Source organism: Petaurus breviceps, unplaced genomic scaffold (genome assembly GCF_028583685.1).
Source record: "Petaurus breviceps papuanus isolate PSGF00001 unplaced genomic scaffold, PetGlider_PUasm1.0 98, whole genome shotgun sequence".
NCBI lineage: Eukaryota > Metazoa > Chordata > Mammalia > Diprotodontia > Petauridae > Petaurus > Petaurus breviceps.
The window spans coordinates 62932224-62952964 of NW_027187460.1; the positions used below are offsets into that span (position 1 = coordinate 62932224).

Genomic DNA, 20741 nt, shown 5'->3' on the forward strand with positions numbered 1-20741 from the left:
GACTAAAATAACCCTCAAAAAATGGATAAGTGGCTTAAAAGGATTTCTGCAGAGGGAAACTATGGAATGAAGATAATATCGGTCATGTGAGCACAAACAAGAAAATAGTAGAGCTTATGTTGCTCTTATCCCTAATTCTTCATCTGCCTCATTAGGAAGTAGGAACAATGACCATCTAATGGGATCTAACTAGAACTCAGCTAAAAGAAATGATCAAGAAGATTATTTGAAATATAGATTTATATCTACTATCATTAACAACGAATATGAGTCAAAGTGTATATTGTACCTTGAAATATCAGCTAAAGAATGATGCTGTTATAATTATTAAGACATTAAAAACTAGACTTTTGCTTAAAGTGATGTGTGCCAATTACAAAAATTCTCATATCTGTATATTTTAAAATTTGGAAACACTTCCCAAAACTATTAAGAATCTTCTTAATAAAAAGGTTTTTAAAGTGGGTTTTAAAATCATTTATTTAAAAAAAAAGTGAAATAGTTTATAACTTACTTCAAGAAAGTTGGAAATTTGCTAGCTGAATTTTAATCAAAGCCTCTGCAAAATTAGTGGCTAATATTTTAAAATGAATAACGTTAGAAAGTACAGCCAAAAGTGCACTTTTCACTTTTGGACCTAGATATCCTTGTGAAGTATCATTTTTAGCTATGACAGTTATGAAAACCAAATAATGAAATAAATTTAGAACTAGACCTTTCAATTGTTCTATTGCAAAGTGCTAAAGATTTAAAAAATAATAAAGTATATGTAATCATATTCTCATTGAAATATTATTATTAATTTGAGGACAAAAATCTTTTATACCATTAATAAATGAAATGAAAATTATTTAAAAGCACTGTTTTATTTCATCTTCATCTTATCCTTTTAAAGTTATTTTTGTGCATTTTACAGTCTATAGGATATTTTAGTACAGCGGTACACATATGTAATTTATAAATGAATAAATAGAAATGTTTTAGGGGTGGGTACAAGTTTTTTTAGAGGTAAATATAAAAAAAATTTGTAGACTCTTACATGAAACAGTCTGCCTCTAATGAACATGTGTTCTAGTGGAGATTTTGGGACTCTGGTTCTAACCATAATAATCTATGATTACAGGACAGACATCTCCACATAACTCTATTTTTGAGGTCCCAGCCATTGTGATGCCTTCCATGTGCAAGTACTTTCTAATGTCGTCCCTCCAGTATGTCTTGCAATGAATTTCTATAAAGGGGGCCCACAAAGGACTTGCATTTACCAAATTCCTATCTCTAGGCAATAGTAAAGTCTGAAAGCATGTTTTTTTTTGATATGGGAATTACAGTTTCATGAATAATAGACAGACAAGCATATACAATTCTCATATAAGGACAAGGAGATTCCCGTCAGACAAACATACTGGAAAAACATATAAATGAAGACAATGACAGATAATCTTTCAGCACAGCAGAAGTAGATATGACACACTAACCTGTGTTCCCTGGTTGTTAATGTCAATGAAATCACTCCATTCAGTTGTTATGTCATCCAGTGGCACAACTTTCAGCAGAAGGCTAGGAAGTAACTCTTTGGTCCTACAGTCAGGATAGCTAGAGATTTGATGATACAGCTCATGATGAATAGAACATTCTGCTGGAATTTTTCTACAATAGACTTGAAACTTTGGAGTATCTGAAATGTTCAAAAACACTTCCATTATATTTTTAAAACTGATTGCATGAGTAGCCTTATAACTGAAAGATATAGCCACGTTAGACTTCAAGTATCATGTAGTCTGGGACTCTTCTGATAATCTTTCATAGAACCCCTTGGCAACTATTTATCAGCTGGGTCAAAAGATGCACTTGTCTGCCATGTAACAATGTCCATAGCAAAATATAAAGAAATACCTTTTATGTTTTCCCTCATAAGCATTGTGACTGGACATTTGTTGTGAAGAATGATTCGAGGACTAGGATCTTCCGTGAGGGTTAAATAAGTGACTCCAAGATACTGCTGATGAGTCAGTGCTATAGCCCTAAAAGAAAAAAGAATAACTTATTTTGAATATCTGGGGTTTTTATCATTATGCCAAGGCATGGCATAATAAATAGTGAACAAGAGTCAGGTGTACCTGGATTCAAGCCCAGCCTCAAACAAACGTTGCCTTATGGGCAAATCATTTAAGCTCTTAGGGGCCCAGGCATCTCTCTAAAAGATTGTGAAGGAGAAGAACAAAGTTTAATCCTGCTTATGTAGAGGGAGTTTTCTCCAGGACAGTTCCCTACCTAGATGAAAGTATAGCTATTGCCACCCCATTCTACCATACACCAATCCCCCCACCACCAAAAAAAGGAAAAAGGTCCATCTATAGACTTATTTATTTGACAAAGTCATTTTTCTGGAAATTAAGAGTGATAGTATTGACAGATGACCTTTTTTTTAATCCCAGAAAAGGATGAAGCACTCTTATTTTTTCTCATATCTTCTCTGTATCTCCCCATTGGTTGTGACCAGACATCACAAAGCACTACATTTTGTGACCCAAATGCATTTGTAATGAAACACTGTGAATTAGAGCTGTTGGTATCTTATTTCCCTCACAGTCTGTAGTTTCTATGAAGGCAGGAACTACATCTTATCTAAACCTGCACAGTATAGGTTCACGATGAGTATTTATTGTTGTTGCATAGCAATCATGGGATTTTAGGATCAGGACTTTTCTTCAGAGAACAACACAATGGCTATGACATAATAATGCCGACGATGATGATAGATGCCTTGTATTTGATCTAACTTCAATAAACTTTCATCAGTTTCTACTATGATACCACTAAGTGCTGAGGCTATGAAGACAAAAATGAGGCAGATTCAGCACTCTGTGAGCTCCTAGAGATGTGGAGACAACATGAATGCAGATACAAATAATGAAGGGTTGGGAGTCAAGAAAGATCAGCAAAGGTCCTTGAGGAGTATCTGAGCAGTGACCAGGAAGGCTTTACAGAGGAAGTTGGACCTGGAAGGAAAAGAAAGATCCAGAAAGAGACAGTAGGGAGAAAGTACATTCTAGGATTGAGGGAAGCTCAAGCATGATTTGCACAATCAGGACATGGCCTGTTAAGCTCTAGACTTGAGAAAACAAGTAGTTGATTCTGGCTGTAAAATCCTACCTTCTGCATGAGGCTTTTCTAGGTTCCTCCTGCTCCTAGTGTCTTCTCTCCGAGATTACCTTCCATTTACAATGTCTATATTGTATGTGTACACTGGTTTACACATTAGTCTCCCCCATTAGAATGTGAGCTCCCAGAGGGCAAAGTCTGTTTTTACTTTTCTCTGCATAGGACCTGGCCCACAGTAAGAGCTTGGAAATGACGAGGGCTTGCATCAGGCACATCTGTAGAGTGCTTTACAACTTACAAAGTACTTATCACTTCTTGGCCAAGTGTGTAGTTTGGGGAAAGTATGCTGAATTTGAAGTCAGAACCTCTAACTTCAAATCCTGGCTCTTTCACTTAAATAACCAATGGAATGGGCAAATTATCTCACTTCTGTAGGTGTCAGTCTTCTTATCTATAAAGTGAGTACTTGATGATTGGAAAAGTTTCTTTTTCTAAATCTTATCTCTATATATGACTTTATGATTTCTACATTAATTCTTTTGGCAATCCTGCTAGGCAGGCAAGTATTATTATACCCATCTTAAAGGTGAAGAAGCAAGCTCACAGAGACTTGCCTAAAATTACAGTTAGTCAACGGCAGATCTGATACGAATATTTGGGGCTCCTATTCGAATATTTTTTCCATTACTGCAAGTTGCCCTTCTGAGAGCTTATTGATACTTTTTTTGGACTTGGCAAACCTTCCAACACAATTGGGAGAAAGTCCTGATGCTTCCTCTTTGCCTTACTCTCAAACACTCCAATTGGTCATTTCCCCTTAGAACTTCCATTTTAAGGAAGGACCCTGGGGTCAGTCATTCACACGCCTTAATTCCTTTCCAGCCCCCATCCTAATTCTCCTCCTTTTGTTTTTCCCCACTGTTGTTCAGTCCTTTCAGTCGTATTGAACTCTCTGTGACCCCATTTGGGGTTTTCTTAGAGATACTAGAGTGGTTCATCATTTCCTTCTCCAGCTCATTTTACAGATGAGGAAACCGAGGTAAACAGGGTTAAGTGACTTGCCCAGGGTCACACAGCTAGTAAGTGTCTGAGGCTGGATTTAAACTCAGGAAGATGAGCCTTCCTGACTCCAGGACTGGTGCTCTGTGCACTATATCACCCAGCTGCATTAGAATATGCTCCTGAGGGGAAATGAATACCTTTATGCTGCTACTGGTATCCCCAGCACTTAGCACAGGGCTTGGCACTTAGTAGGTGCTTAATAAATGCTTATTCTGCCCCATCCTTATCCTCTTCCACAGCAATTTTCATATCAATAAACAAGAATAAAGTTACTTTTGCTACTTGTAGTTAAATAATTGCTGAATGATTAGGTCACCCACTAATGTGTAGGGAAAAGTTAACAAATTTATATTTATAAATTCTGAAAGTGAGTATTTTAAGTGTCTCTGGCAAGGCAGTCCCAGCCCGTCCTCCATTAAAAAAAACACACATGATCTGAATTACTTGAATTGGCTGTTTACAACTATCAAACAAACCAGTTAATTGCAAAATCTTCACTTTAATTTATACTATGTAAATTAAGTTGCAAGTTTATTAGAAAATCCTTATCTCTCTAGTCCAAGGGAGTTAATGACCAATGTAAACCCTTTCTATTCCTCCTAAAGACTGTATTTGATCAGGACAGTGAAGGGCCTTGAAATCTTGGTGAAGACTGGCTGAAGGAACTGGGGATGCTCAGCCTGGATGAGAGAAGACTCAGGTTGGCCACGATGGTTACTTTCAAGTATTTGAAGGGCTTAACAAAGAAGAAGGGCTAGATTCAGTCTCCCTTGCCCCAGAGGGGGGAACTAGAAATAATGAGTAGAAATTATCAAGAGGCAGTTTTATTTAAGGCTTAATTTAGGCTTGATTCCTAAGAGTTAGTGGTAACCAAAGGGAGATGGTGTGCTTCAGAATGAAATGGCTTCCCCCTCCCTGAAGCTCTTCAAGTAAAAGCTGGATACCCACTTGGTAGGAACATTTTACAGGGATTCTTGCTCAGGTGTTGGTTGGGCTGAATATTCTCCGAGGTCTCTTCCAAGTTTGTAATTCTGTGATAGAATGCCAAGGTAAACTGCCAACTTAGCATTTGGGGAAAACACATTACTGATACTACCAAATGGTGTTGAATCAATCTGGATTGTAGTAGGAGGGCTAATTCACTTTCAGAGTACAGTGCTTGGATCAACCCCAATGTTATTTCCCTGGCCTAATTTCAAATGGGCTGGAAAAGCCAAGTTCAGAGAATTCCCCCTCCTTTGGCCAAGGAAGCTGGGGCCGGGACCAGGAGAGGGCTCTTACAGTCCAAGAAAGAGCTAACTACGTATCTTATTTGGGAAGTTGCATTGAAGGACTGTACTGACAGGTTGCAAACCCTATTTTAATTTTATAATCATATTTTGTTTCAAATTCTTTCATCATTTTTAATAATATGTTTTAAAATGTTCACGTTCACATCATTTTCCAAGATGCTTCACCAAAGTATCCATTAGTATCTCTAACCCAAGTTGGGTAGTGGACACTTCTCCACAGTGCTGAAGATTAGAAAGGCTTATGAGAGAGTGCAGGAGAAGGCAGGATGTGAACAGTTTCACTGAATCTGGTGGGAGGGGGAATAAGGAGCTGGGGAACATGATTTTGGCTAACATGTCTGGACTATTGTCTTTTTAAAAAACTACCACAGAACATCTGTATACATCAAAAAGTTGAGAAGGCTAAAATCCCAAATAAAGTCAAGCCTATAAATTCAGAATTAAAAGAATAAGGTGCTTCTCTCATAAGGTCACAATATGCTTTCTTTTGTAGTTGTTACCATATACCGTACATAAGTTATCCCTGACAGCTGCAGAAAGGATTCAGTGCATTTAAAAACAACCACAAAATAGAAAAGTCCAGTAAGAACTAACCATCCCATGTCCCTGGTTTGATCCTATGGCTATTTACATAAATGGTCATCAGTAATTACAGTAACTTGCATGCAGTAAAAACCACAGAATGGTATCTTTTGCACATGGTGGTTAGCATGTTATTGTGTCTCATTTAATGGCTTCTGAAGAAAATCTTCAGTTTGAAGAAAAATGTGAATTCAAGGAAATGTTTCCCAATTGTCCTTTCTTATCATTCTGACCCTGAGTGCTTAATGTCTTGTGGAAACTAAGCAGTTCTACTTCTTTGTGTGCTGACATTAAATGGCAGGAGGACTGGCATTGTTGCTACAGCCAGCTCAGCCTGACAATAACAAACCTGCTCAATTTGTATGTGATCATAACTTTTGACCAGTTACAAAAGTGTCTAAGACTTAAAACAATAGTAACACACACACACACACACCACTAAAAAAAAACCCACCCTAAATTGAAACTTAACACATGGTGAGCACGTGTAACTCTTAGCTTCTCTATTTTTCTGGCTTCTATCTTGCTATCTAACTGCTGCACTGACAAGCAAAGAAAAGAAGGAGGTCATTCACAGTGATTTAAAATACCTGGTAGAGAATCCACTTTCACTGCAGTTCCCGATGGGTACTGCCACACTCTGTCTGGGGAACTCTGGTCTAACCACAGCTGGCAGGCTCCAATACTGTGCCCCATCAGCACCCACAGCAGGACAAAAACTCAGCAAAATTTGTTTCTGCAGCAGGGACATTTCTGGTGTTGAAGGACCAATGTCAGGCATCAAGTCCCAGCAAGGAAGGGAACTGGATTCCATAGTAGGCTGATGTCTTCCTGGGCTAATGCTAAAAGTTGTGCTGTCTGGAACATGCAAACACTGCAATGAAAGAAGATGGTGCAAAAAAGAATTATTCAGTAACCAAAGGTTCCCAAATTTATTTGGCCTACTGCCCCCTTAAAAAAAAATTACGCAGGCCCCTGGAAATCTATTTTCTTTAACCCTTTAATGGTTTTTTTTTTTAATTGCATCATTTAACAAAAAAAGGCCTCCCCCAGGTTATTCCAGCACCCCCCCGGGGAGGCAGGGTATTACCCATTTTGGGAACTTATGCTTAGAGGAACAGTTTTGTTTAAAAAAATTTTTTTTCCTAAATGTAACTACTTAAGAGAGCATGGAAAGAACATAGGACTTGAAGTCAGAAAGATTTGGGTCTGGGTTCTGGTTCTGCCCCTTGCTATGTTTCTTTTAACCTCTCAGTTTTCTGATCTGCAAAATGGAAATAAAAGTACTTATACTACTTACCTCAGGATTATGGTGAGAAAAGTACTTTATAAATAAAGCGTAGTGTGTTTGAAAAAGTAATGGACTGAGAGCCAAGGGAGGGAGAGGTAGATCCAAATCATACCTCCAGTGCTTAGTAGCAATGTGACCATGAATGAACAATTTAATTTCTCAAAGTCTCAGTTTCCTCATTTGTAAAATCTTACATATTACATTAAATATTACGTTAATAATGGTTCATATCATCATTATCCATTTTATCAATGATGATGATGATGTTAAAATATAGTGGATATATGGCAGTAAAGCCTTACAGAGTAGACAGTGGGATCCCTTTTTTCTCTTCTGGTGGAGGGAAACAGGCATGTCAACATGATCTGTACTGAGTAGGAGGGGAATAGAAGGGGCACATATGAAATGAAGTTAGTCATTCTCCCACGCAAGGGATGCATGGTCTCATACCTAGTTTGCTTTTGTCTGGGAACTGTAAGGGACCTCAATTGCCTTATTGTCCAACCCGGTTGTGAAAGGAATCCCTACTGAAACATACTGGACAAGCGATCAAGTGACTTCTGCTTGAAGGCCTTCAAAGAGGGAGAACTCCCCACCTCTCACACTGGCCCTTTCTGTTCTGGAACAGCTCTGATTGGAGGGCAATCTTTTCTGACATGGAGGTGTTCCAGTGACTGGCATTCCACCATCATACAATCATTCTTGGAGTTAAGCACTGGCTGATACAGGTGAGATAAGTCCTTTTATAAAGGACAAGCATATAATATGTCAATTATGTCCTTGTGTGAATAAATTTGGGAGATTACTTGAGGAATATACATCAGAGGTGTCAATCTCTCAGCCCTTGAGTGCATACATGAAACCCAAGGACAGGAATTAAATCAAAATATAACTGAGAAATGTTTAATGAAAAAAATATATAATTGTTGTTGTTGTTTTAGCTGTGTCCAACTAAACAACTCTCTGTGACCCCATTTGGGGTTTTCTTAGGAAAGATATTGGAATGGTTTGCCATTTCTTTCTCCAGCTCATTTTACAGAAAGTAAACTGAAGCAATCAAGGTTAAGTGACTTGCTCAGGGTCACATAAAAAGTATATGATGTATACTCAGTTCCTTTCTGACTCCAGGGTTGGTGTTCTATCCACCACATCACCTAGCTGCACACCCCTCCAAAATATAATACAACAAATATAATGTTAATTTGTGTTTTTCTAATCCAATGTGTGTCTGGCTGGATTGATTTCTATTTGAGTTTGACACTCCTAGTCTACTAGAGGGAAAAATGCGTAGGAAAATTGCAAAAGGGCCTGAGGCATATTATGTACCTAATAAATGCTTGTTGATAGACAAAAGACAAATTTTTCCTTCTTCACAATTCTGCCCCTTGGGTAAAAGGAGGACTTTTATTTTAATCTTTAGATGGAAATCCTCTGGTCCCCAGCAAGCTGGTCCAGCAGGGAGAAGAATCATGGAAGAATCAAGTTTGGGAAGACTTGGATTTCAGTTCTGGTTCTGTCACTTACTGGCTGTGTACTAACTTTCTGGTCTGTAAAATGGGTTTAATGATACTTGCTGGACTAACTTCGCAATACCGTTATGAGACATAAATACATCATCTAGTGTAAGTGAGAGTGCTTTATGTTAATCAGAGATACTTTATTAGGAATTCCTATGAGGCAGCTCTTCACAGGATTCATCACAGAGGCGAGTGAGAACTCTCCCCAACTCTAGGAAAGAACCCAAGGTAGAAGTGAGGCAAAGGTTCTCTGCTGTAGGGAAATATCCGGCCCTCAGATGTCCAAGGAAGCTCTGGGGAATTATGAACCAGGGAGAAATGACAGGATCTCACAACCTTTTTTTACCACTCCTCTGACCCCTGTTGATGCAACAAAAGCAACACTATTAACTTTCTCGTGTCCTGAGAAACACAACTCCTTGGGACACTTCTTTCAGGACATTCCAGCATCTTTTTGTAGCATTTCAAAGAAGCGAGATTAAATGATGTTATTATGAAATTTTCATGAACTTCATGCAATGCTTATAATTAAAATGGTTTAAAATTTTCAACCTTTATTATTGCTTTAATGTCAACTTTGAGGGCCGAAGACAATGAAAGATAATAAGTGATAAGCTGGACTATAAATTCACTGAGAGTCTTATCTATCTTTTTATCTGCCAAACATCACATATCACCCACATTAGGCACTGAATAAAAATTTGCTGAATAAATTAATCTTCTGAATATGCTTGCAACTTAATACTCAAAATTCTGTAAGCTGAGACCTGAACATTTAATTTCCCCAAAGTCTGAAAAAAGGGGGATTTTCATAAAAGAAAATGTGCTCTACAATGGTTTCAATAACATATAGCTTAGTTTGTATCTTGCTTGTAAGTCTCATTCCAATCCTACCTTAATATCACCAAATTTAATCGCTCCTATTAATCGTAAAAATGGTTGCCTCACAATCCCTCTGAGCATTCCTGTACGCAGCCTTCTGTATGTTTATTTCCTGCACATACTGTTCTGTCACCAGGACTCTAATATAAATGAGTTGATGCATTTTCATGGCTAACCTTTCAACTGCACACAGTTTCAAAGTTTCCAGACCCATGGCTTTTGTTCAGGTTGCTGGAGCTCTCTCCAAACTGCTACCTCAAACATTTTGGCCTGTGAGGCAGATGTACTTCTCCATGAGAACCTTGAGCTGACTCTCAGAACTGCTTCCACAGCTATTATGGATTACAGCAAGCATATTAAAGGACTGTTCTGCAGCCTATGAACAGATGTACATCAGACAGAGCTAAGCCTGCATTGTGTCAGAATCTGCTGCTTTGTGAAAATTCTGATGGGGGCTAATTACCTTAGAAGCACTGGCCATGACTTCTGTCAGTGTTTGCAATTAAAGAAAAAGCAATGGAATTATCTTCACCTATTTTTAATTTGAGGGAATTTTCTTTCTAGTTTTTTTTTAGAGACTAATTGAGTCCCATGTCTGAATGTTAATTTTTCCCAATGGCAGAAGTTAACCTTAAAACCATTCCTGGAATCCCTTACCTCCTCCTCTCCATAACAGGGACTTGGAACAGTTAACTGTGGCTTACAAAATATTTGGTACGGAGTGTCATTGGTGATTATGGTCTCATCTTCAATCTGTAGAATTTGTATACCTTGCTGAACCATTGAAGAAATGCAGAACTGGCACAGCTGTGAGAAAAATGAAAGAAAAAGAGCGTCTTTAACACCACGATATGATAAATAAAAAAATCCTTTTCCTGAGCATAGATTCTGATTGATCACGATGGGTCATGATTGGTGCATACACTCACTACTCCAGTTAGCCTTTGAGCTCAGGTAGGTTTACAGACCTTGGTCCCATTCAGTGACTTTATATATATATATATTTGTCTTTAGGTTATCATGGAAACTACCTTGCACAAGAGTTCATTTCTTAAGGACTTTCAAATAGGTGGATGTGAGTAGATTTTCTAAATCCAGGGAACTTTTATTCTTTAACTGGCTGCCAATCCAGGGTGATTCCACATAGATCATCAAGAATCCAGTCATTCCCAAGATGAGAAAACTGCCATCACACGTGTCTTCTGTTACCTGTTATTTCTACTGAAGTCCAAAGAAACTGACTCAGATGACTTGAGAATTTAAGTTAAGCTTGAGGGGGGGAAAAAAAAACAAAACCTCTTTCCCAACTCCTTTTCCAGAAAGCTAATGAATGCTGCTGCCTTTAAGAGAATTTCTTGGTGGAATTTCTGAAGGCCCACTCCCTGTCCCCTCCTGAGATTAGCTGCATCAAAGTAATATTAAATGTCAGCCTTTTAAAGCATCACAATGACGTCTGTCTTTTCCATTCCACTTAATTTCAAAAATGTGTCTACCCATTTATCGGTTGGCAGGGATTATTACCAGCAAGGAGTGTAAGCATTACTGTAAGGTTAGAGTAGGACACATCTTTAAAAACAGACTGTCTTATTTTTCCACTAATTCTGTATACTCTCTTCTTTTTAATGTACTTTTAAAAAGGGTGGAGCTTTTGGAGGTGGGGAGTATATGAAAGGAAATTCCTGTTTTCTAATTTGGCTTTTAGAACTCTTCCCCATGTGGCTTCAGCCCACTTTAGCAGGCACACTGCATGTCTTTCCTCTTCAAGCCCTCCTCTTCCCAGCCAACCTGTCTATGTGTATTTTCAAGATATCTCATCTCCCTGCCTGGGATGCACTCCTTCTTCACCTCTACCTTACAAAAGCCCTAGCTTCCTTAAAACCTCACCTCAAATGACAGAAGTACAAAGTAAGTGAGGGGCTATGATGTTTAATCAGTCTGAAAAGAAAGCCCTGAACCAGCTTGTGAAGGGTGTCAAATGCCAAATGGAGCAGTTTATAGTTTATCCTAAGGACAACAGAACACCAGTGCAACTTCTTCCACTGGGTAGTGACATGTTTTGATGTATGTTTGAAGAATATCAATTTGGAAGCTGTGAGGAGGATGAACTGGAAATGGTAGAGTCTGGATGCAGAGAGACATGATGAAGGCCAGGACTAGAGACGTTGTGGGGTGTATAAGCAGAGAAAGGAGGGTAACAAAGAACTGGCAATTGACTGGGTACAGCACTTTTAGGTGCAAATCACTGCTAGTAATTTGCTGCCAGTTTAGAGAAATCAGATTTTTTCTATTTGATTGAGGTACCTTTGTTAAAAAGTTGGGCATCTGACTGATTGCCGGGTCAAAATTCCTTGTTAAATATTGTTTCTAGGGAAAATCAGATTAAACTTACATGCTTTTCTTAGGAATAGAGTCTACACTGAGTTCAAGGATTGCCTATGTTTCTTTCTTACTACTTGCAAGGAGAACAATTCTACTTCCTGACCCAAAGAGAAGAGGCCAAATACAGTGTGTGGAGATTTTGGAATATTTCCTCCCTCTTCCCCCCCTACTCATTTTTTTCTCTTTCTCTAAATCAAGTGACTGCTGAGTGAAACAGCTGAACAAATTATGTGATCTAGATTTTATTATTTATTGGTCAGGAAAAAAAACCAAAACTACAAACCAGAGCTCTGTGAACCTAAGAATCTAGCATTTCCTTGTTCTAAATTAATGCCTTAAGACAAATTAGAGCAAAGAAGAGTAAACTAATATTAAATTATATACAAATATGAGCATATATTGACAGATGTATGTATATATGTGCATACATAGATGTATAAGCATATATGTATAGACGTGTGCACGTGTACGTGTGCATGTGTGTGTGTGTATGTGTGTGTCTGTGTATAGTCACACATTTTCCCTGTAGTCACACAGACTCTGATCCTACCTTCTGATGTCCTGGGAAAGCACCGAGTCTTATTTCAGCACCCACAAACCCTTCTTCATCCAATATCACAACTTCTCCATTGCCATCTTTCCATTTGGGAGATGTCAGGTTGTGGACCAATTTAATTGCCACTGATTTATGTACAGTATTTGTATTTGCCCAGTATATTCCAATTTGAAAGGCTTCCTGGAAAATTAATGATTCAATTAGAAAGGATTTTTTTTTTCTGTCTCGACTGATAATAATGCATTAGAAATTGCTTAGATTACATAATGTTTGTTTATCAATGCAGCAGTTCCTGCCTGTATTTGTCAGCAGTCCCCTCCCTGTTTCCTCATTTGCCAGTTCTTTGCCTCTCCTTACCACTAAATAATTCTGTATTTATCTTTTATTTACTTTTTGTCCACCCCTTGAAGGCAGGGACTGCTTCACCACCTAGAGCCAGGAAGAAAGGAAGTGCTTAATAAATACTTGGATAGCTGATCAACTGAGTTATGATTTTCTAGAAATTCAGACTTTTATATTTTTGTGATTAAAGCTGTTTATGAGTCACAGTGGTATTAAGTTATGAACCAACCAATCCTGTTAACTGCAAAAGGTTTAAAAACTGGGAATCTAATCCCATTTTACCAAGGAATATTCTTTACTTCCATCTGCCACATAGGCCCACTTTTAAGAGGCACCATCATTTGAAGGCTGATAGAAAGGTAAGGTTTCTGTATTGCAGGGTGAGAAGGGAGCTCTGAAGGTCTTCCTGACTCAGGAACCACAAGATCTGAGCATTCTCTTCACTCTAATGTCCTGCACAGCTAAAAACATTAGCATGTCTTTGAATCCCTAATAGGCCACTGACATAATACCTCCGATGTCAATCTGAGCATGTCACTCAACTTCTTCTGGCCTCAGTTTCCTCATCTGCAAAACGAGGGGGCTGGAATAATAATAGCTAACACCTATATAATGCTTTAAAGTTTGAAAAACACTTTACATAATTATTGCATCAGATCCTCACAATGACCCTGTGAGCTAGGTATTTTTATTACATCCATTTTATAGGTGAGGAAACTAAGGTTGAGAGAAGCTGGTGACTTGTCCAGGGTCATACAATATCTGAAGCAAGATTCAAAATTAGATTTTTCTGACTCCAAATTCTGAATTCTATCCATTATGTCATCTAGATGCCACATTATACAATCTCTGAGACCCCTGGAAGCTGTAAGGAGAATGGGAATTTGAAGATCTTCCCTGCCCCTTAACAGACCTATGGGGGTATTTGAAGACCTCCCCTGCTTTGAAAGTAAACTGTGCCCCCAATAGGCTGAATGTAATCACATGGAGCCTGTGATGGAGGCAATTTGCTGGAGGGAAGCAGAGCCCACAGGAAGCTGGTCAGAGCTAGCCAGACAGTGGGGAGAGAGGATGCTCAGGTAAGGAGATAGAGAGGCTTGTGAGTAAATATTGATCTTGTATTGGTTTGTGGAAGGCTGAAGGATGCTATGTCTCTCAGTGTTATTATGGCTTCTGAATATCCTTGGTGGTACGATTGAATCGGCTTACTGATTTGGGGATTCTGGTGTCTAAATAAATGTTTCAGTTCCATCCTCTATCTGGAGAGTTTGGCATATTTTGTGACTAAACATCATGTGATACTTATAGTCATGGTCTTTATTGTGATTGTGGGCGCTGTAGATATTGCATTGGTGCTACAGAAGCTCAAATTTATAAGCCTACGTACCAAAGAATTTTTGGTAGCCATCACTAGCAAAACATAAAATCACATAGTAGATACAAGACTATGTAGTAGACTTAGCAAAGAAGATTTTGGCAGACTTTTATCCAGAACCCCCAACTTCAATTGTTCTATAAGGCCCATCAAGTGGTCTGCTACACTAGGTGTGGTGGCAAGTGCCTCTCATTCCAGCTGAGTCTCTTGAGCTTGGGAGTTGCAAGCCACAGTGGGCTATGTTGATTAAGTGTCTGCATTATGTTTGACATCCACATGGTGAGCCTTGGGGAATGGGAATGGATGCTTAAGAAAGGTCCCAGTTAGGAAGTTGTGCAGGTCAAAGTTCCCATGCCAATCAACAGTCAGGTTGGACCATGAGAAACCCACATACTTCTAGCCTGAGCAAAGATTGTCTTAAGGAAGGAAAAAGTTCACTAGGAGTATGTGGAAATGGGAGTAAGGAAGGGGGGAACAGGAGAGACTGTGGTAGTTAACATCTGTTAGGTTTTTTGATAGCATATGACAAACATTCTAGGTAGACCTGTTGCTTATGCTCACCAACTATTGTACATACTGTGGAAATGACAATTAGATTTTGAAATCAGCACAAGTTATTGTAGTTTAAATTAGCTCAAGTGCCAAATGTAAAAGAAAGTTTAATATCAGCACCATCATCTTTGAGTATCAAAACATATTTCACATTCTATTGTTATATATCAGAAGACAATGTTACTTCCTACAAATAATCTCTATGGGCAAGAATGTGGGCGATATAGCACAATAAATGCCAGATGTTGAGAGAAAACAATCTGCTTTAGTTTGGAAAGAGTGGGTACCTGAAAATTGGGAGGGATGATAATTTTGCCAGCTGGAACCTGCAGAATGATCTTCTCTCCTTCAAAAAGCCACAGGTCCCACTTAGACTGATTGATCAGCAAGGCCCAGGGCAGAAGTTCTATCAGCAATGTCTTCATATATGGCTTCCAGATAGACAGCTTCACCCTCATTGGGCTGTCCCACTGACTCAACTGTTCATTACTGCTCCAAATGCCACATCCAAGAGATAGAAGGAGAAAAGTTTAGTATTACTAAAATAGGCTCAATGATTTCAGACACTGAACATTTTTGTTTAATACCTCTTCATGCCAAATAATCCTACCCCAAACTTGCCGACAGAAGGAAATAATAACTGTTGCAGATTATGAACTTTGTCTTTTGCATATAATCTAGGCTTTCAGTTAAGCTTCCAAAAACTTACTCGTAAGGAGATGAAATCTCAAAATCTGATGAACAAATGAAAAAGACATATTTACCTTTACTGTAACAACAAACTTTGTAAATAAATAAAATGTCAACTCTCTCCTAAGTGATGATGTACTATTTGTGATGAGAGATGGCTGGAGAACATTACCTGTCAGCATCCTTTTTATTATAGGGCCACACAGGCTGGGGAGAGTTCCCTGGGCCATAGAACTCTGCAAGAATCTGATTCACTGGGCCTTCAGGGTGAGTCTTTGTAGCTATTTGTTTGATAAGTGCTGTTGAGATAGGGACAGCACAATCTGAAGGATCCTCCTCTTCCCTGTGAAATGGAAAGAGAAAGTAATAATAACTATATGATTCCTCTAAAATTTGATAGTCAATCAAGATATTATGATTATAAATTTACTTAGGAACAAAAATAATGATGACAACTTAATAGGAAGCATCGGGGTTGCAGAGTAATTGCACACTTAATTCTCAAACCCCAAAGAAAGGAAGAACAAGGATTATCGTCCCCATTTTACAGATAAGGAAATTGAAGATTGAAGAGGGGAAACGTCTTGCCCAGGCTCACAGCTAGGAAGTGACAAAGTAGGACTTGAACTCAGATTCTGACACCAAGCTGAGTGCTCTTTTTCATATACTCTGTTAATTCTTGTTCAGCCGGGGAATGAGTCAGCTCCTAATCATTCTGGGACTGATTATGCTGGTTGTGTATTATCTGGTCGCTTGGGTTATTTCCCTCCTCCTTTGCTCCATTCTCTGTTCGTCCACTAGAGAATTATGGTTTAGTCGTGAATTTCACTTAATCCAAACTACCTGTCTGCTCTGTTTCTATGAGAAAATGATTTGTTTGGCTGGATTTTCATTTAAAAGATGGAAGAGTAATCAGGGGGAGACTGGCCAGAGAACTTTTAAGAGAGCATTCCCATGAAAAACAAGACATTTTAACAGTGAGTTTTACATAATTCTTTTCTTTTTTGGATGGAGAAGGTCAATTTTCTACTGAGGTCACTTAGGAAGATACAGACACATTTGCAGTACCTTGCTTGAAATGTTAGGTGATGCACAAGATCAGGTTCTATGTTTTGCAGTGATTTCTCTTGCCCCTGTCCTGGAATGATTTGTGTTTCACTCAATCCCAGACTCCTTTTCTCCAAATGTATGATAATGGGGTCTGGAAGATGACTCCTCATGATAAAAAGAGGGCTGAACACAATCTATAAAAATGAAAGGACAGAACAACTTTCATATTTGCTTTGTTGCAGTATTCCAGCTGCTTGATGCTGAAACAAACTTGCAATAAATCTCAGCTCTGGGTCACTCTGCCCTTAATTTATTTCAGAACACGAAAGGTCAGAGACATACACAGTTTTGAGGATGAAGAAAGCACTCACCATTCTTTGCTCCACTTGAGAACTTGGTTCTAAAGTCAGAACTGTACACCAAACATAGATAATAGAACTGTTTGAAGATGGCACCTGTATATACAAAGACAGAAAGGTCCAAGTAAGGACAATTTTTCTAACCATGAAGCTAAACGTTTTATTAGTTAAAAAGGAAGGCATGGAGATAAAATGTAAGCTAGATGGAATTTAAAAGCCCACAAAACAAACAGAAAAAACTGGTCTAAAGTCACAGAAAAACCAAGCATTTCTAGTTTCAGATATAAAAGTGAATCCATCAATCTAGGCAGAACCTGGCAGGTTTCCTCATCTCATGGGATACAGCCCATCTACTTTCAAAGGGATGAAGAGAGGGAGGTCTAGGAGGATAGAGTAACCTAACAGTGAGTGCATGATGGAGACTGGAACAGAAGGCACGTATGGGCTAGGGAAGGAGACATGGCAGTGCTAGCCTGGAGAATACCTCAAGGGAGGCTGGTGACTGGCACTCTGCCTTTCCTACTTTAGTGACAGAAGATACAGAGAAATATGAATGACTTACTTTCCCTTGTAATAATCTAAATAAAATAAATATGCTTAAGAGCAAGGGACTCAAGAAGGTGTCAATCGAACACAATCCTCTCTCCCCAAACTCCTTTGTTCTCTTACCTGGATAACAAGGCTATAATCAGTGGGTATGTCTTCTAAGCACACATCTCGTGACCAAGCTTCATCTCCTTCAGCCTTCACGCACAGCTCTGTGAGTTCATGATTTTCTAGAACGTAGGATGGTAATTTGTGTTTGCCTCTCAGGATGTCCGAATGCTCCCTGACCACAGCCTGCCCGTCAGGCCCCATCACGTGCTGTGCCACTTTGAGTTCAATGCTCCGGTCTAAGTAGCTGCTGATGATCTGTCTTCCGCAGATGATAATCTATAAGGCACAAAACCAAGTACCGTCATTTAGAAAAGAAGGTGTGCAGAGGCTAGTTATTTATACAGACAAGGTTCTCTAAAGAAGAACCTCATTAATTCAGATTTCATTAGTGAGAAAGTGAGAATTTGGACAGGATTAACATTTTACATAGACTCATTCATTGATCTGACTTTAGTCTAACCCTCTGTACTTTTGCTCTGTATTAAGCAGAATTACTAAACAAATTAGTAGGACAAATATGATAACAAAGGTCATACTTAAAAAACAAACTGCTTCCAAGCATTTCAGAAGCATTCATTTATAAATAAGCATATAATATTACTTGTTACAATTTTACAAATGACAAAGGAGTCCAAAGAAATGTTTTATTTACTTAATAGAGGTCACCAGGGCACCACATATTTTGGAAAGAAATAAAAACCAATTTTTTTTTCTTAAAAAGGTAATCTATAACTTGATCTATCTGCAAATTCTGACTTTTTCTTAATTCATTTCCCTAATTAATCTGAATTGCTGAGGCTTGGTATTACTATTTGTATAATATAAATGTTCCTTAAAAAAAAAACTATGCAAATCATATGACATTTTAAACCTATTCACTATTAATACTTTGAAAAGAGCCCTAGATCTAGAATCAGATACCTGGGTTCACATTCTGGCTTTGCTACCTATTTCCTATATGACATTGGGCAAGTCATTTCTCTCTGACTCAGTTTCTCCATCCATAAAAGGAGGACATTGGAATAGATGACCTCTAGGATTCTTTTATTTTTATTTTTTGCTTTTTGGAGGTGGGAAGGCAGGGCAATTGGAGTTAAGTGACTTGCCCAAGGTCACATGGCTAGTAAGCGTTGAGTCTGGATTTGAACTCAGAGTTCTAACTCTAAAATATGATATAATATTATAAGGAAAACTTGTATTAAATACTTTAGCAAAGCAAATGATCTTCAACAATGTAAATATTCACCTTCTAATTTTCTTTGGGAAGCTTGTATTTCCATACACATACATATATTATATCATATATTGTATGTATGTGTATATATAATGATGGACACACCTGTATAATCTGATTAAACACCTTCTTTGCTCCCTTACCTTCTTCAATTTTAAAGCTATCTTTTGCACAATTTCCAATATAAATCTAAAAGGGTATGTAGCAAGGTTGAGTGGTGAATGATGATTTCACAGTAATATGCAGAGGCGCCAGCTGCACTGTGGAGTGCTAGATTAGGGGGTAAATTCTTCTGTGTAGGCTAAACACTCTAGTGCTATGTAGATTTTTAAGAAAGTTATAAAGAAGTAATGGCTAAAATAAATTCAGAAAGTTCAGAGACAATATTATAACTCTCTTCGTATTTTGGACATGCCTAGGACCTGGCAGCTCATAGATAGGGCTATTGCTTCAGAAACCTTGGGCTCCATGAGATTAAGAACAGAATTCTGCTGTGTCTCTCAGCAACCATGGAATATCTGTAACCATCTGGGACTCACTTTATTTAAAGATGAAAATTCCCATTTGTGGGTTTTTATAGCTTCATTTTCAACTAAAAATGCCTGTCAGGCTAGCTTTCAAATTTGATAAAAAGAAAACTTTACAACTGGCCATGGAGACTTGGCTACTTAGAAGAAGAAAATCCAAAATGGTTGCCTCCATCTTGGCGGTGGTATTTCATGGCTCCTGCAATGCAGGGTTCAGTGGGAGGCAAGAGTCTGCTTTTCTTCAAAGTGGCAATATTCACCAAGCTTTCATTTCACAAATTGTGGATAGAACTTCAGAATTATTTCATCAGTTGAAGACAGATACTTAAGTGTTTTTTTTAATACAGTGTTTCTACTTAATATATATTTCTAGGTTTTGTCCTAATCCCCTCCTTTTCCCTCCACAATCTCACAGAGATGTGTATTGAAGATTCGTACATATGATTTTACTTAACAGGTTTTGAAACTCTTATAAGATCAGAGCCAAGAAGATATTGAAGAACAGCTCCTGAACCTCATATGCAATGGAAGATTATTCTATCTTTAAAATAACTAAAAGAGCATGGATACATACACACACTGATATTTTCAGAGTAATTAAAAATTGCTTCCTTGAAGAGATGCAAAACTGCTCTCTGTAAGCATGGACCATGTGTGGTTATGTAAATTTAGAGCTTTTTATGGAGTAAAAAGGCACTGAAATTTGATGTGCACATTATTGTCATTTGAAGATGACAGTTAATGAGTTTGGGGTGTGTGTGTGTGTGTGTGTGTGTGTGTGTGTAGGCAGGGCCAAAGACATGTCTCTATGACCAGCAGTGTTTTCTACACTAACTATATGTATGGATTGTGCTTTAGTTTGATGTTACAGATGTGGTTTTCTGGGCTTTTCATTGTTTGCAGTTCCACCTCTGGCTTTGCTCAAAGTGAACCACCTTCTGACTGCTCCATTTTTGGCTGGCTCGGCCACTGCTGCTGTCTCCCAGCATTCCACAGAATTGCTTTGTTTAGAAACTTGTGCTATTATATAGCCCTGTTACTCTGCTGTTGACAAGAAATTCTGAAACTTGAAGTACAAATTGTGTGTGTGTGTGTGCATGCACACACATGTGTGTGTATTTGTTCTATGAGGGTGGAGGTAGAAAATGTGCTTAAAAACTAGGCAAGAATTCAGTTCCTTCTTACTTCCTGTGTAAGAAAAGACCTAGGAGTGTATATATAAACATATGAGCTCAGTCACATTTACACATTTAGATATGTAAAGATACAACTACTCTGGGAGACTGTAG

General features: G+C 38.3%; 1 protein-coding gene across 8 annotated transcripts in view; it reads right to left on the bottom strand.

Moving 5' to 3' along the window:
• VPS13B (vacuolar protein sorting 13 homolog B) overlaps window positions 1-20741 on the bottom strand; it is a 1080499-nt gene that overhangs the window by 49951 nt on the left and 1009807 nt on the right. For all 8 annotated transcript variants that reach the window (XM_069081095.1, XM_069081089.1, XM_069081092.1 and 5 more), the window contains 10 exons: window positions 17704-17967; window positions 17047-17130; window positions 16694-16869; window positions 15798-15968; window positions 15223-15424; window positions 12661-12846; window positions 10389-10538; window positions 6632-6915; window positions 1897-2024; window positions 1479-1678 (listed from right to left, as the gene is read on the bottom strand). In XM_069081095.1, coding sequence (XP_068937196.1) covers window positions 1479-1678; window positions 1897-2024; window positions 6632-6915; window positions 10389-10538; window positions 12661-12846; window positions 15223-15424; window positions 15798-15968; window positions 16694-16869; window positions 17047-17130; window positions 17704-17967 — 1845 coding nt within the window. The remainder of the gene's footprint in view (window positions 1-1478; window positions 1679-1896; window positions 2025-6631; window positions 6916-10388; window positions 10539-12660; window positions 12847-15222; window positions 15425-15797; window positions 15969-16693; window positions 16870-17046; window positions 17131-17703; window positions 17968-20741) is intronic.